This window comes from Platichthys flesus, chromosome 19 (genome assembly GCF_949316205.1).
Source record: "Platichthys flesus chromosome 19, fPlaFle2.1, whole genome shotgun sequence".
Lineage (NCBI taxonomy): Eukaryota > Metazoa > Chordata > Actinopteri > Pleuronectiformes > Pleuronectidae > Platichthys > Platichthys flesus.
Genome location: NC_084963.1, coordinates 8,438,103 through 8,453,834, shown reverse-complemented (window position 1 = coordinate 8,453,834; position 15,732 = coordinate 8,438,103). Strand labels below are relative to the sequence as shown.

Here is a 15,732-nt window from a genome sequence, read left to right as displayed (position 1 = left end):
GATGAGAAGCGGCGGAGTCTGACTTGGCGTTTTTTTCTCCCCGGTGACAGAGACACAATCTCCGCGGTGCATCTCCTCGCGTCCTCCCCGCCCTTCTCCTCCTTCTCCTCCTCCTCCTCCGCCTCGCCCGCCGACCATGGCCCTGGTGACTCTGCAGCGCTCCCCCACCCCCAGTGCAGCATCCTCGGCCAGCACGACCAACAGCAGTGCGGGGGAGGTGAGTGGAAGGAGCCGGTGTCTGCTCTTTGTGTCCGCGGCGTGAGATGAATGCGCGTGCAGGATTTCTCCTCAACAACAGTCTGGGTGGTTGCTGGACATCGTGCAGGGGGCGGGGGGTGGGGTGGGGTGGGGGTCGCCTGACTTCCGTCCCTGCTGAGGAACTTGACTTATTGTATTATAACGGCACCAGACTTGTGTGTGGCAACTGTGGCGGTGGATTTGTAAACAAAATCCTGCACGGGGGGGCAGAGAAGAGGGAGGAGTAGGTGGTGGTAAGGGGGGGGGGGGTTAAGCTGTCAGAACAAAGTGCTCATTTTGCTGCTGCACAAACATTTGCTGCTGTTTGTGTTCAGGTTTGTCCTCCCTGCTCTGGTGCTGGGCTGGTTTTATTGGCAGCAGTGCAGTCTGGGTGATTGGGGGGAGAAGGAGACTGTAAAGGTCCAGTGTGTGAGATTTAGGTGAATGGGAGCTATGCGCAGGAAGTGAGTCAAATATTGTTTCGTCTATAATTTGTATGAATTGCTGATTTCATTAACGGGCCCTTTTTTATTTGAATACTTTATCTTTACACCGGGAGGCTGCCATGTTGTTGTTTTTAACTGTAGCTCAGCCTGGACAAACTAAACACCTTTCTGAGTTTTTATGGGAACTAAAGGCTACCACAGGTTCTCTCTCATGTTTGTTATTCATCTGCAAAATGCAACTTCACCACTAGATGTCACTAAATTCTACACGCTGAAATTTTCAAAAGGAAATGTCGTGACTCATGACTCATGATACTTTCTGCGTTTATTGATATATTCCAAGATAATTATATAACAATACGTTGTGATATCTGTCTAACTGAAAAAGAAAATGCCCCTGAAGAGGTAACGTGCAGGATTTGTGTAGCTATTTACTGCAATTTGGTGTCACAAACGCATACTGATATCGAGCAAAGTCCAAAAAGTACAATAAGTAGTGCCTCTGTCAAAAGTCCAAATCTATACATATGTAAATAACCAAATCAGTAATAATATTTCTAGATTTCTATAATCTATATTTATAACGATTTACTGCCCTATCGATATTTTGTCCCACTTCTATTTATGAATTTGCAGAAACACTATAAAAAGACACATATGATGCTGCAGATGCCACAACCACTTTAAACAATCTTATGTATGAGCCATAGTCTAATATTTAAACCCAGCATCAAACAATGTCTTTACGGCACCAGAGTTGTTGCTCCAGGTTCTAGTTTTAAGTCGGCTGAATGAGCCGAGGCCCAAAAACAAGCAGTGACAATCTTCCTTCAGATGATAAGTGCACTTTCTTTTTTAAATATCGGTTTCCTCTCACTTTTCTGCAAGAGTCAGCAGCCGGAGGAATAACTGGTGTGATGTGTTATTTTCCTGAACTTGAAGGTGTCCTCACGAGTCAGCTGACAGCTCCATGGGACTTTTCACAGCACTGACAGGAAGGGCCACCAGATGGCGCTGGAACACCGTATTCCAATTTACTCATGATCACTGATTGGCTCAACTGTACCAGCTCACACATTTAAGGGATTAAACAGCAACTAAATTAGCAGAGTGTCGTCGTTACTGTACAGGACACAACACTTCCCCTGTTCTTCATGTCTGCAGTCACAAACACTAGATTCACAGGAGTAAAATGTAAAATATTTTACTTTTGAGTAACACTAAATTTTCTGCCTTGTTTTTGTCTTTCAGGACTTTGGAAGTGACGATGACCGGAAAACTAATCAGAGGTGAGATCTCTCTTTTAAAAAGTTAAACAACTAATAAACAAAACAACATTTTGCTGCAACGAAAAGCTGGAATCAAACTCCAGTGTCCAAATACATTTTTTGCTATTGTTTACTTTTTTTGTTTGCTTTAGCTACTTTTAAACTTACCCTCCTCCATGGTCAGTGTGTCTGACTTCCATATCTAACAGCCAGGGACCTAAAGTAGAATAAAATAAAATAATTAAATTTAAGAACCTTTCAGAGTTGTAAATAGTGTGTTTTTCTGATTTATAAAGAGCAACACTTTTTCTCAATCACTGAAAAAAAATCTTCTTTTAAAAACAATTTCCATTTTCAACCGACATCAACAAGAGGTTTTGTGGAAGCTCCTCATCACCACTTGTCTTTCGTACAGTCTATATTCAGTCTCTCTTCTCTCACGGCTCTGAGTCTCTCACTGTGAAGGAGGACAAACTGGCCGGAAGTGCTGTTGATTAACTCGACTGATTTAACAGTTACATCACTGGAGATCACGTAAACAGTTCTTCCTGCTCGGTCACAAAGCTTTACTTTAATCAGCACAACGTCACAGAGGCAATAGTTTGTGTCAGCAAAGCTCTGGCACACAGTCTGTCATTGTGCCCAGTGCCTATGTGTGTGTGTGTGTGTGTGTGTGTGTGTGTGTGTGTGGGTCCGTCACAGTTGAAACAGTCGTCTCATGCTTTGTCTGAGTCAGTGGGTGACATGTTTCTGCGGCTCAGTGATTCATCAGTGTTACAGATCCTGCACGTCAAACTTGCAGCCTGACGCCAGGGCAGCGTCTTCCACCGCCTCCCCGCACCTGCGTGAATGATGCTATTGTGGCCGGGCTTGGCGGAGGGAGCGCTGCCTGCGAGGAGGAGACGGGGAGGAGACACAGCGGCACGGATGAGGAGAATCGAGCACCGGGGCGGTGGGAGTAGGGAGGGGAAGGACATGCTGGGACCCAGACCATGATGAGACACGCATGCTGCCAGAGGAGGCTGCAGCCGTCTATGCAGGATTAGAGGAGGAACTGGAAATAGGTTCATATTGGAAAAGTTAGTGTTTTGTAAGGGAATAGTAGAACGAGCGTCAGGATGCATCTGGTGGTGAAACCGTCACGTAGAGCCATGTTGACCGTGCTGCCCGACTTTGTGGAGAAAGCTGCTCTGACTCGGAGGGAGATCTGTCGCATGTAAGTTTTCAAGGCGGCACAAACACGCGAGGACGTGATACTGGGAGAATGTGAGGTCTGGTTTTTCATTTAACAGAATCAAATGTTCACGTTGGAAGGAAAGGAGATGATTTTATAAACGCGCTGGTTCTGTTTTAAAGCTTTAATCTGTGTCCTAAATTAGAGGATTTTTCTTTCTTGTTAAGAAATGTTTTTGTACGTCAAGCGTTGTTGGTAATTAACCTCGCTGTCCCAGTCGTCTGCATGAATTTGAAAAAGGAACAGTGACACCAGCAGAGGAGCTAAAACAAAAGGCCTTGTGATGGTCCCACTCAGTCATACCAGGCTGTGTGTGTGTGTGTGTGTGTGTGTGTGTGTGTGTGTGTGTGTGTGTGTGTGTGTGTGTGTGTGTGTGTGTGTGTGTGTGTGTGTGTGTGTGTGTGTGTGTGTGTGTGTGTGTGTGTGTGTGTGTGTGTGTGTGTGTGTGTGTGTGTGTGTGTGTGTGTGGTGGTTGGGAAAGTGGAATGAGACTGTAGTTAAACAAAGCTGCGCCCTGTCCTGTGTGAGGAGACACACTGAAGCGCTCCTCCTGCTCACTGCGGCCCTCACAGTGTCTCGTGACCCAGGAGTCCTGCGTCCAAAAGAGACGGGACAAGAGAGACCAGGTTTTTTAAAGCCACAGAGCTGGATCAGGACTGACAAGGCCTCCGTCCTCCTCGTTCCCACTGACTGCACATAAATACAGTGTCCTGACACAATGAAAAATCTACAACCTTAATGGAGACTCTTTGAGACACAGAGACACACACCGAAAACCTTCAGACCAAAGTCATTAAGAGGGATGTGACCAGAGTTAGTCTTTACAGTTACAAATCATGATCGTGGTGGCAGCTGATCGGGGAACATGATGGTGGATTGTGGATCATAATAGCGGTGATGGACCGTGATGATGGATTTGTGGATAGTGATGGTGGATTGTGGTGACATCTGATTGTGGTTTCTTTACCCTTGCTGAAGGTTTAGGCCAAAGAATGTTACACCTTGTTAAGCCTTATGTGACAAATTGTGATTTATGAATATGGGCTATACAGATACATTTTGATTTGATTTGACAAATACTAACCCTATGCTCTGAGGAGTCAACAAGGCCTGTGATGTAAAGCACAACACCCCTGCTATCAAGCACGGAGGTGAATCTCTGATGCTCTGGAGTGTTGTGAGCTTCCAACAGGGAATTTAGTCAACATTGATGGTAAGATGAATGTAGGGTGTGATCAGAAAATAGTATGAGCCAGTAAGTTGTGTGTCGATGAATGAAAGCACAGTATGTGTTTCATGAGTGGATTTTGTTTTGTGACTATCATCTATAACAGATCTTGTGGGATTCCTTCTTAATCAGTTTGATTTTTCAGGACCTGAATCTGGACGTTTCCCTGTCGAATATTGAAGGTCACTCTTCCCCCAAAGTTCACTGTTCCTGAAGCCTTCACTTCATGTTCCACTCCTTTTATGTTTCAGCCTCAGTGAGAGTTTCTTCATGGTCAAAGGAGCCGCCCTCTTCCTCCAGCAGGGCGGCAGTGCACAAGGACCAGAGACCCCGAGCCACCACAAACATGCAGGTAGGAACCGACGCAAAAGACTGAACAGAGAAGCTTTTCTCTTCTCAGGTTTGAGCTGCTGACAAAAGTTTAAACACGTTTTCTGTGGCGACTCTTTCCCTCTGTGGGTTTTGTGTTTATTCTCAACTGTTACCGAGCTGGGTGTGACCCGCAGTTAACACCGGGGACGCCCAAACACGATTTAAACAAAGAAAAAGACAGTTTGCTGAAAGCTATTTCAAATGAAAAGACAGTTACTGTTTACAAGCTCCTGCTGAACAATGCTGAAGTCGTCCTCCAGCTCTCAGTGACTGATGATGTGTGTTGTCTAAATTACTGCAGGTATAGGTGTGTGTATAGGTGTGTGTATTTCTTCTGCCCAAACATTACACAATGACACCGCTGCTCTTTGTCTGCACATCAAAGTGACATCAAAATTTGTCATCGTCATTCTCAGTCTAAAAATAAACTCAACGCTCAGTACAGTCCTTTTGAATTCGTTTTTTAAATAATTCAAGGTCCTTATCTGACGTCCTTGTTGAGTCTGAAGTCTGGATGCAGTCTGTACACGACTCAGGTGACTAACAAACATGATAACCAGCAGGTGGCCGGGTTTAGATTGGTCTTCATTGAGAGAAATGTGCAAACATTTGCTAATGGACAGTGAGAAGAGGATGACTGGTCAGTCTGTAGCGAAGTATGCTGTTTGAGGAGACACGTGTCCGATGTCACTGTGTGTGTGTGTGTGTGTGTGTGTGTGTGTCTGTGTGTGTGTGTGTGTGTGTGCGTGTGTGTCGGCAAGAGCGATCGGGGGAGATTTTGAGAGAGGGGACGTCAGCTGGTCCTTTTGTGTCATAAAGCCCAGAGAGTGTGTGTTTTATTATGTCTGTCTTGTGAGTTGGGATATTAGTGTCTTTCGGATTGTCATTATAAAACACTCCAATCAGACCACATCAGAAAAAAAGACTGTAATAATCTGCATCTTCTTCTGTTTTAATCATCCATCTCACAATGTTCCATTTCAGGTGATTTACCTCAGCACCTGCAGGTCATGTTTAAGATCCTCCGCTCCGAAGATCGCATTAAACTGGTTTGTATTATTCCCACTCTTCATTTCTCATGGTTCGGGGCTTATCTTGAGGACAGCAGTAAACACGATATTCATATTTTTCCTTGTGTTTCCGCAGGCGGTGCGGTTGGAGAGCGGATGGTCGGACCGGGTGCGCTACATGGTCGTCATCTACACCAACGGCCATCAAGATACAGAGGAGAATATCGTCCTGGGAATGGACTTCACAGAGAAGGACAAGTAAATAATCTCCCAGCAGCCTCACATTTACACACAGTACCCTTCACACCGATTATTATGTTTTTAAATGATGTGTCCTTTCTGACCCTCAGTAAGAACTGCTCCATTGGGATGGTGCTGCCACTGTGGAGTGATACCAACATACATTTAGATGGAGATGGGTGAGTTTCATATTGTCCTTTCACGAAAAGATAGAATAATTAATGCTTGAATCAGCCGTCAAAGTGTAGCTACAGAAATACTATAACAATATTTTGTTTACAAAGCACCTCTCGAACATAAAAATAACACAAACAAATAAGAACAGTGAAGTGGAAGCTGGTTTAAAAAGGTCTGAAGCTGGTTTTGCTGCCCCCCAGTGTAAGGGGAGTGAACTACCCTCATTTTCCTGTTCCTGCTGACCTGGTAACATTGTCCCTGTGTCTGTGTGCTGGAGGAATGTTCCACTGGTTCACGGCCTGAATAGTCCCATGAAACGAGCCCCAGCCAGTCCGTGTTTACACCCCATCAACATGCCTCATCTCTAGCCGGACTCAAATTAATCTTCATCCTCCTCCTCTTCCTGTTCTTCCTTCTCCACCAGAGGTTTCAGCGTCAACACAGCGGGGCGCTCACATGTCTTCAAGCCTGTGTCCGTGCAGGCAATGTGGTGAGCAAACTGTTTTTGTTTACATGGGATTACTGTGGTGTGTGTGTGGTGTGTCGATTGAGACTTTTACAAAAGGTAAATAGAAACCGGTTTCAGTCCATTTGCACCAACCACTTGAAATGTTGTTATATGGTGCCCAAGTTAGTCGTGGTATAAATCCCACGAAAAATATAATAGTAAACATTCCTTGACTTGTACAACTTTAAAAATATCCTCGTAAAAAATATGTGGCTTAGAAATATGTTATAATCAGATTTCAGTTGTGACATTATGAATATGATACAACATTTAAACTGAAGAACCATCCATCGCTGGACACTGGTCTCCCTTCTAGAGTGTGAAGTTGGTTTATCCTGTAGACATTTGAGTAGCAGTTTAATGAAACCAAAGAAAAGAAATCTATACATTTTATAGTTCTGTCATCTTAAATCTCCATTGTCCTTAAAAGTTTTTGACCACTATTCACAAACTATTTGTTCAGAGACCTCCTCCTGCAGCAGCATGCCACCTGCTGGTCACTCAACAGAATTAAAAAAAAAAACAAGTCTGCCTTGCTCTCCTGTCTTTCTGCTCTTGTCACATCACTTGTGGTCTTCAAGCCTTTTTGCTGTGCGTTGCCACAGGTCTGCCCTGCAGGTCCTGCACAAAGCGTGCGAGGTGTCGCGCCGGCTCAACTACTTCCCAGGGGGCATTGCCCTCACGTGGATGGCCTTCTATGAGAGCTGCATCACCTCGGAGCAGAGCTGCGTCAATGAGTGGAACACCATGACCGACCTGGAGACCACCCGGCCCGACTCCCCCACCATGTTTGTCGACCGGTGAGAAGCTTCAGGCTGCATCTCAACACAGTTTTAGTTGCAGTACACCTTCACTTCAATAGATTTAATATAATTGGTCTTACCCATAGACTGTGTATAAAGATCCTATAGATACAGTCTACCAGTTGTGAGCCTCTCTGAGCTGTCAATCATGCTCTTTTTATTGCATTTATTAACTAATTAAAAAACTACCACTAATATAGAGAATGTGGGGTTTTCAGCCAGCCACCAGGGGTCTACCATGATGAGGTGGCTTCACTATTGGGGGAGTTTTAATGTCGTCCATCTTTATATGAAGTCTATAGTTCAGCATGTTGTTTTCAGCTGAATGAACATATTGATCTATTGATGTGTTCTGTGCAGGCCGACCGAGCGAGAGAGAACGGAGTGCCTCATTAAAGCCAAGCTACGCAACCTCATGATGTTTCAGGACCTGGAGAACATCACGTCCAAGGAGGCACGTGTCAAACGAACGTCTCATCTGTGTGCATATATAGCTATATTCTAGTATTCTAGTGTTTGACTGAATGTGGGAAATGCATCATTTAACAAATCATTATTTGTACGTGTTTGTTTCTCGACATCAGATCCGTAACGAGCTGGAGCAGCACATGAGCTGTAACCTGAAGGAATACAAGGAGTTCATAGACAACGAGATGCTCCTGATCCTGGGTCAGATGGACAAGGCCACACTAGTCTTGGACCACGTGTACTTGGTGAGAGTTTTTACATCACACGTCTACATTATATTCTTCATATCGCCCACATGCTGATACTCAAATACACACCGTGGTTCTTCTTTTCTCAATCAAATACAGTTAAATTAGCCTTTAATAGATAAACCACTCATTATCAAATTTAAATTGTTCCTGTCTTTACCCTCGTAGGGCTCAGAGTGGAACGCTTCCAACCTTGAAGAGCTACGTGAGTGCGGGTGAGCGGATTAACATATATAATATTTCTCTTATTAAATATTGCGATGGTGTATTCTGACATTGGATTCCATACATTATATCAATGCATATTTTTTGTATAATTTTTTTATTTTATATTTTTAAGTTGCTAATATCTGTAAAAAATATACTGTTAGATTTACTTTAATTGTGTCTTGCTGACGTATTGATTTATTTCATTTAACAATTGATAGTTTTTTCTTGTGGAATAATCCAACCTCTTAATTCAAAAAGCAAAACGCACTCTATTTATGAGTTAAATTAAAGTGTGCTGGTTCATGAGTAAATGGTTTGAATCATTTCCCTGCAGAGTGGGCTACATCCTGAACGTGACCAGAGAGATTGACAACTTCTTCCCTGGGATGTTCTCGTATCACAACGTGCGTGTGTACGATGAGGACGCCACCGACCTGCTGGCCCACTGGAACGACACCTACAACTTCATCCTCAAAGCCAAGTGAGGCGCCGCACATCAGAAATAAACCAGTGAGCTGAGTGGAGGGTGAAATGATCCAGAGATATGGACTGTAACAGCCTGGTGTTATGGTCTATGCTGATGATAGGGTGTAACAGTGCTCCTACAGCACTGTGGTATTAGTGGATGGAGTTTTTAGACTTTTTTTATCAGCTCTCACAGTTCGACAGTCTCACATCATTCATTATCCAGAGCCAGAACCAGAGCTGTGGTCATACAGGACATTTTGTCTTGTCTCCAAATACATCACAAAACTCTGAGTTGCTCCAGTAATAGAGAGAGATTAAATGGTGCAGTCGGACTGGTTGCTATGCAACTGTCTAACCATGCCCACCTGATGTAAAAAAAAAAGATGTTTGTGATTTAAAACAGCACAATCCTAAAAATCCTGCCTTCCTGCTTATCTGACAAAAGTGTGAACAAGTTTCTGATCCATGCTGCACTGTCCTAACATCATCAACCTAATCATCAAATAATGAGATTTCCTTCCCATCCAATAGGAAGAATAACTCCAAGTGTCTGGTGCACTGTAAGATGGGGGTGAGCCGGTCGGCCTCGACAGTTATTGCCTATGCAATGAAAGAATATGGCTGGTCTCTGGAGAAAGCCTACAACATCGTCAAGCAGAAGCGGAGCATAGCCCAGCCCAACGGCGGCTTCATGAGACAGCTGGCGGAGTACGAGGGAATCCTGGACGCCAGGTGAGGAGGTTCACAGGTTTCACTGAGGATTGCTCAAGTCATGGGGGGGGTGGTACACACTCACACAAGCTTCACATGTAAACCAAAGTTGACTTTTCCTCCACAGCAAACATCGTCACAACAAGCTATGGAGGCCTGGAACAGACGAGGAGGGATCGGATCAAGCGTCTGGTGGAGGGGAGACATCCGGGCTCAGAGGAGAGGAAGCCTGGGGGGGCTGCGGGGCATCTCCCTGCAGGGCTGTGGGACTGGAGATGGAGCCCCTTGACTCTCTTAACTATAATTACTATTTCAGACGTTTGTCCGACTCGGCGTTAGACAGTGAGCCCTCCACCCCAGTGCGGGGCCCCCCGCTGCTGGGTATGGAGAGGGTTTTCATCGAGATTGAAGACGTGGAGAGGGACGCCCTATTGGAGGACGAGGGTTTCCCCATGGCCCATTTAGCTCTGCCTGGTGAGGGCACGGCAGCGCAGACGTGTGGACGCCTGGACCCCCTGGAGGACATGAGACTAAGACTTGAGTTCAGTACTTTGGAAGAGGAGGACGAGGAAGAGGCGAAGAAAGAGGAGGCTGAAATGGCGGCTTTGGCTCAAACACCTGGAGGTTCAGATGGGAGGAGGGCGGGGGAGGAGGGGGAGAAGACGGAGGAGAGACGGCTAGGTCTCGCCAACCTCAACACCAACAACAGCAACCGGCTAGCGGCAAAACGCAGCTGCCCTGCAGCTTTTGATGTGAGTTGAGATTGATTTCTGTCCTCTGTTTATCTTAAAGTGGCTTCAATCTAAAAAGCATATATAATGTTGTTAACATTTGAAATATGCTGCATGTCACTAACCATATACTGTATTCTCCTCCATTCTTACTCCTTGCAGGACAGTGCGAGCACAGGAAACCCTTTAAAGGTGAAGCCCTCCTATCAGTCCTGTAAAGACTGCTTGCGTCTGCCACAAGGTCGGCGCTGTGACCGTCCAATCGGAGGTCGTTCCCACCGCCTCTACTCCTCCCGCCACCACAATGTCCCCTCTATATACATAGATCCGCCAGGGACCAACTTTGCTTCCACTCCAATTCTGCAGTCTCTGCCGGCCCCTGCAGTTGCCCCTCCCGACGTGATCCAGCCCTGTGCTCCCCTCTACCGCTGTTCCACGTGCGCCCCAGGCGTCCCACCAGCACATCGCCTGAAACTGGTCTCACCCATGAGCTTCGAGGAGGCAGAGGACATGGACGAACCAACTGCGGAGAAGGTGGATGTGCAGCTAAGGGAGGGTTCAGGGACGGTCAGTGCTGCTGCTGCTGCTGAAGGTTTAAAACTACAACCTGGTGATGCAGCCGAGCTCCAGCAGCAGGCTCTGGCTCAGCTGCACATGCCAGGACTGGGGATAGAGTTTGGTCTGGAACTGATGCGACAGAGGGCGGAGCAGCTTGAAAAGCTGCCGAGCTTGGCGATGGAGGGCCAGCTCCCGGTGGGCCCCCTGCCTTAGAGCAGGAGCTGGAGGAGGAGCACTGCCTCCATCGGGTACACTATGATGGCTGAGAGCCTTTAGATGACTGCCGCTGTGGTGTGGTACCAGAAATGAAGCCTGAGTCTGACCTGTACCGTCACGTCCTGCCCCAAGCAGCTCTCTGTGCTTTCGCGTCCGCTGGCATGAAGATCGAGATGAGGCTGGTTGTTTTCACCGTCACACCATTAAAAAGCTTGAACGCTTCTGGCCATACTGGGACTGAAGACTTCTCTCGCGTCCCTCGGAGCTGCTGCCATTTTACCATCAACACGCAGGTTAAGCGGTGGTTTGTACGATCTGCTCGTTCCTTTGTGACTCCTCGGAGAGCTGTCGTTAAGACTTCGATGCTGATGGAAAGAAAAATACCTGTATATTTTATCAGTCCACCTCATCGAGAGTATCGAGAGACGCTCAATGAATGTTGATCCCGTTTGATTCCAGTCAGAACGTCCTCATGTCACCACGGATAGACGGAATCCCTGTTGAACTCCACTTCTGTTTCTCTTGCCGCAGCTGCTTTCGCATCACGACGGAGCGTTTCACGTGAAAGCTTAATCATTTTTTATAAAAGGATTGTGAGCGTATGTGAGCATTTGAGAAGCGCCGTACCTCGGACCACGAATATCTGTCGGACTAGTTTTTTGTCAAAGACTTTTGTTTCTGCTCAGTGGCTGGTTCACCCCATTAATGTTAATGTAATTAAGTCCTTAAAGTGCTCAGTTTAGCCACGCATGACTTTGCAGTATTACAAAGCATATCCTCAACGTGCTCACGCAGAGAACACATTCAAAATCACCTTTCATTTTCACCGGGGTTTTGAAATACATGTACTGAAAAACATATTTCAACATCCAGGCATCATGAAACAATGATAAGCTTAAATATCAATGACTCTTATTCAGGTCATTTCTGTAACTAAAGCCATATCACGTTGCCAGGTTCAGTTTTCACCTAATTATTCTCTGGGAAACCATCAAAAAAAATCTCTCAATCTTAAAGAAAGTGAAAGAAACATTCCTGAGTCATCCGGGTCGGTGCCATTTAAAAGGAGAATTATTTCGACCCACGTTTTATGGAAATCCGTTTGGTATTTTTGGCGTAATCCTGCTTTCAAACAAACAAACGTACAGGGGTGAGAACATAAGAGAAGCTGAGCACAGTTTCCTTTGACCAGTGAACCATCTGGCTCTTATGTCATAGGCTCACCCAGTTAACTTTTTGGTTACATGTTCAAAAACCTTTCGCTGAACCCTCAATTATTTGCCAAGGCACAATGATCACGTATAGATTTATCACTCGAGCACAACTCTAGCATCCATTCACACAGCGCGCAGGCATAGCTCAGATGTATAACTACATTTAGTCAGGATTAATTTGAGAGCACTAAGTCACAAACAGTAATCAGAAATGAAAAATACACATGCTCCAAAGACGTATTCACTTTCTCAGCTTGCAGTACTGTAAGAATAAGTAAAAAGAAAAATTGCTAATTTAATGAAATACTTGGTTACAGTGTACAAAATTTGAAAAAATATTAATTTATCAACTGAAAAGACCAGACTTCCTTTTATTTTCTAAATAGAGAAGTAACCTATTAAAACTGCAAAGCCCAGTTTCACAGTCCGCTGTAGCCCACAAGTTCTTCATTCTTATTTAAACTTTTCATATTGCACATTGAACAGCGTGAGGTATATGTTTTTAACCTGTTTGGTTAAGATTAGACCACCGATCCAAAGTTGCTGTGCCGCAGGAGTTTATTTTCTTTGGTTGATGTTGTGTTGCTTTTCTTTTTTGGCACGCTGGGTGTGCTAAGAGTGGTTCTGAATGACGCCTGTTTAGGAAAAAGCACATGCAAGTGTTATTACTGTGTTTAGAGATCCAAGTGCTTCAGGAGAACTGTACAAAGAATGGATGCAAATTATTGAATCATCTTTCTAATCATTTATTGTTTTGAGATTTTGCTTTACTTTCAAATCTATCTGTAGAAACTTAGAGGGAAACAATAATACCTCCTCTGTTCCTTCTCCTCTCTTAAATGAATCCCAGGGAGCTGCAGGTTTGCTCCGCTAGTTAGATTTAAGTAATGTGGTTTCGCCTTTAACCGGTTCCTTCCCCTCATGTGGACATTTGAGTCTCGTGTAACAACAGCACTTACAGAAAGTTGCCATAAACAGTTCACAGCTGAAAGCATTAATAAGCGTAGTGTAAAAGACAGACTAAAGGAAAAGTATATTGAGTATATGACATATTTAGCTCAACGTAAAGACTGAAGGAAAAGCCTGGTTCTGAAAAGTCTGGCCCCTCTAAAGTAATTATTACATTAAATCTCATAAACCAACATAACTACGCTGGGAGTAGGGGTGCTGAGGAGGCTGCATCATATCCTACTGGTAAAAGGCTGTAAGTGAAAGCCAAAACAAAGTCATAATCAATTAAATCAATCGAAATTGATTTTAAAAAGTGGATTTAAGTGGTGGAAATGGTTAGATAGGTCTCAAAAGGATTATCCGATGTTATTTAACTTATTTAATTGCCTCCAGTCTATGACATAAACCCATGTTTGTTGTTCCTTCATTTCTGGTCCTTTTGCTAAGCTAAGCAGCCACATTATTTTTCCCATCCAAACATCACAGTGACACCTCCTCCTCCAACTCTGGACAACAAAGCAAACAAGCCTACGTCTCAAAATCTCCAACAATTCCTTCAGTGTATTCTTCATGTAATTCTGACTGAATGCAGTGGTTCCCAGTAAGTTCTTGGCCGGACGACAGTGCTCGACAACTCTCCGCTTGGGTTTCCCGACCGCAGCACAGATATTTGGTTGTTTGCTTCACGTGTTGTTTGTTTTTGCATTTAAGTGCCTTAACCTCGGCCTTAGCTTCGCCATAAAGCGTCACAGGCTTTGCAGAGTTACTGTGAGTGTGTTGAAGGTTTTTTTTTTTGTACATGACTTCCCCTCACTCCCAATAATAACCACGCTCTTTGCAATGTATAACTCGGCACATCTATATAATGTATGCAAACACAGATACGCTCATGCACAGCAGCCTCCTCTTCCTCAACAGACACATACGTGGTGGACTTCCATTTATTAAATAGCCTATACTAATATTGTACTTGTTTGATATTGTTGACACTTGTGGTATTGGTTCAATAGCTGGCTGAGGAACCTTACTTGCTGGAATGAGAACTATCATTTATTTACATTAAAGCATAAGGATAAGAAGGATTTAATTACCAGTCTGTAAATACTTTTCTCTTCCATTTATTATTGAGTCGAAGAGCTTGCAGTTGTGGTCACTACTAAGGAAAGCACTGATAATGGTACTGTGTTAGCGCACAGCAAAAAAAAGAAAAGAATTGGAGGGGTCATCTCTTTAGTTACACGACTTGCAGCTCTATTAAAAATGGAAAATTATAGATTTATTTATTTATTATTATTGCATCATTCCCAGGCATCAAACTGACAATCCTACTTTAAGGGCCAGAGGCTGAGGACGGACATTAAATAAGACATATATTGTATTTTCAGGGGATGGGGTGGGGTGGGGGGGGGTGGGCGTTTATAGAGTGGATTGATACAGAGCACAAGTTTGCCCCCTAATGCATGAGATGAGTGGAAACGACCGAACATGAAAAACCTACCTGGGAGGAGGATTTTGTTGATCGTCTTTTGTTTACTTGTACTGTACATTGCCAATGTTCATGTGTAATGCACTTTTTTTTATATTTTGTTAAACTGATGTCCAGTCTAATGTTTATCATGGAAATAAACCATTTCCTCTGCAGAATGGGTTTATTGTGCACGTATTGGATTCAACTCAATTCTATTTGTTAAGTCCCACATCATAACATACATTATACATATTTGACAAACCCAACAGTTCCCACAACAAACATGGACAGAAACAGATCTTATTTGTGTTTTCACTACACTATAAATATTGATTCTCCTGGTTATGGGGAGGTTTCAATCCAGCAAGAGGAAGTAAAAGGGAAGAAATATGAGGAGGCTCGAGTCCTCCTGCAGCGGCTGAAGGTTTGGTTCCGACCCGGCCCTTTGCCCATTCTCTCTACCTAGTCCAGACTGGTGCCCAGTGTCCAGTCAATAAGGTGAAGTACACAAAACGGATCATGAGGGAAGTCATGTATGTGCATGTCTGTATGTGTGATTGAAACGCTCCTGTCTCTGGCAGCCCGTGGCCTTGCTCTCTCAGTCAAATTAACCGGGCAGAGAGCGATCTTATTGAATTATTCAAATTACGTCTGCCTGACATGGGGCAGGTGACAGCTGAAGGAAAGGATCTCCTCCAAACACTGGAGTCTGACACAGGCAGAAGGAGCCTCTTTTTAAACACCAGCCTCAGTAAGTATCTACCTTTTCTGCAGTGTTACGCCTCAATGAAATGTTTATATAAATTTACTTTAGTCTTTATTAAATATCTTCTGAAACTGCAAAAAGTTAGGTTTTGGGATGCAAGTATTGATAAGAATAGTCAGTATTGAGTTGGATGGTGAAGTCTACAGCAACAACAGGTCAGGAGGAGAATTTAAATGGTAAAGGTAAAAATATGATTTCCA

At 44.2% G+C, this 15,732-nt stretch overlaps 1 protein-coding gene across 1 annotated transcript; it reads left to right on the top strand.

Annotated features, from left to right (window-relative positions):
* The first annotated feature begins 22 nt into the window (after positions 1-22).
* ssh1b (slingshot protein phosphatase 1b) lies at positions 23-14,926 on the top strand. The gene is made up of 15 exons (XM_062412638.1): positions 23-217; positions 1,935-1,972; positions 4,665-4,765; positions 5,770-5,834; positions 5,932-6,053; positions 6,146-6,214; positions 6,637-6,702; positions 7,326-7,520; positions 7,884-7,977; positions 8,108-8,236; positions 8,408-8,454; positions 8,784-8,930; positions 9,449-9,649; positions 9,756-10,380; positions 10,522-14,926. Exons 1-15 carry the CDS (start codon positions 137-139, stop codon positions 11,128-11,130), a joined length of 2,589 nt encoding a protein of 862 aa, XP_062268622.1. The 5' UTR covers positions 23-136; the 3' UTR covers positions 11,131-14,926.
* The last annotated feature ends 806 nt before the right edge of the window (positions 14,927-15,732 follow it).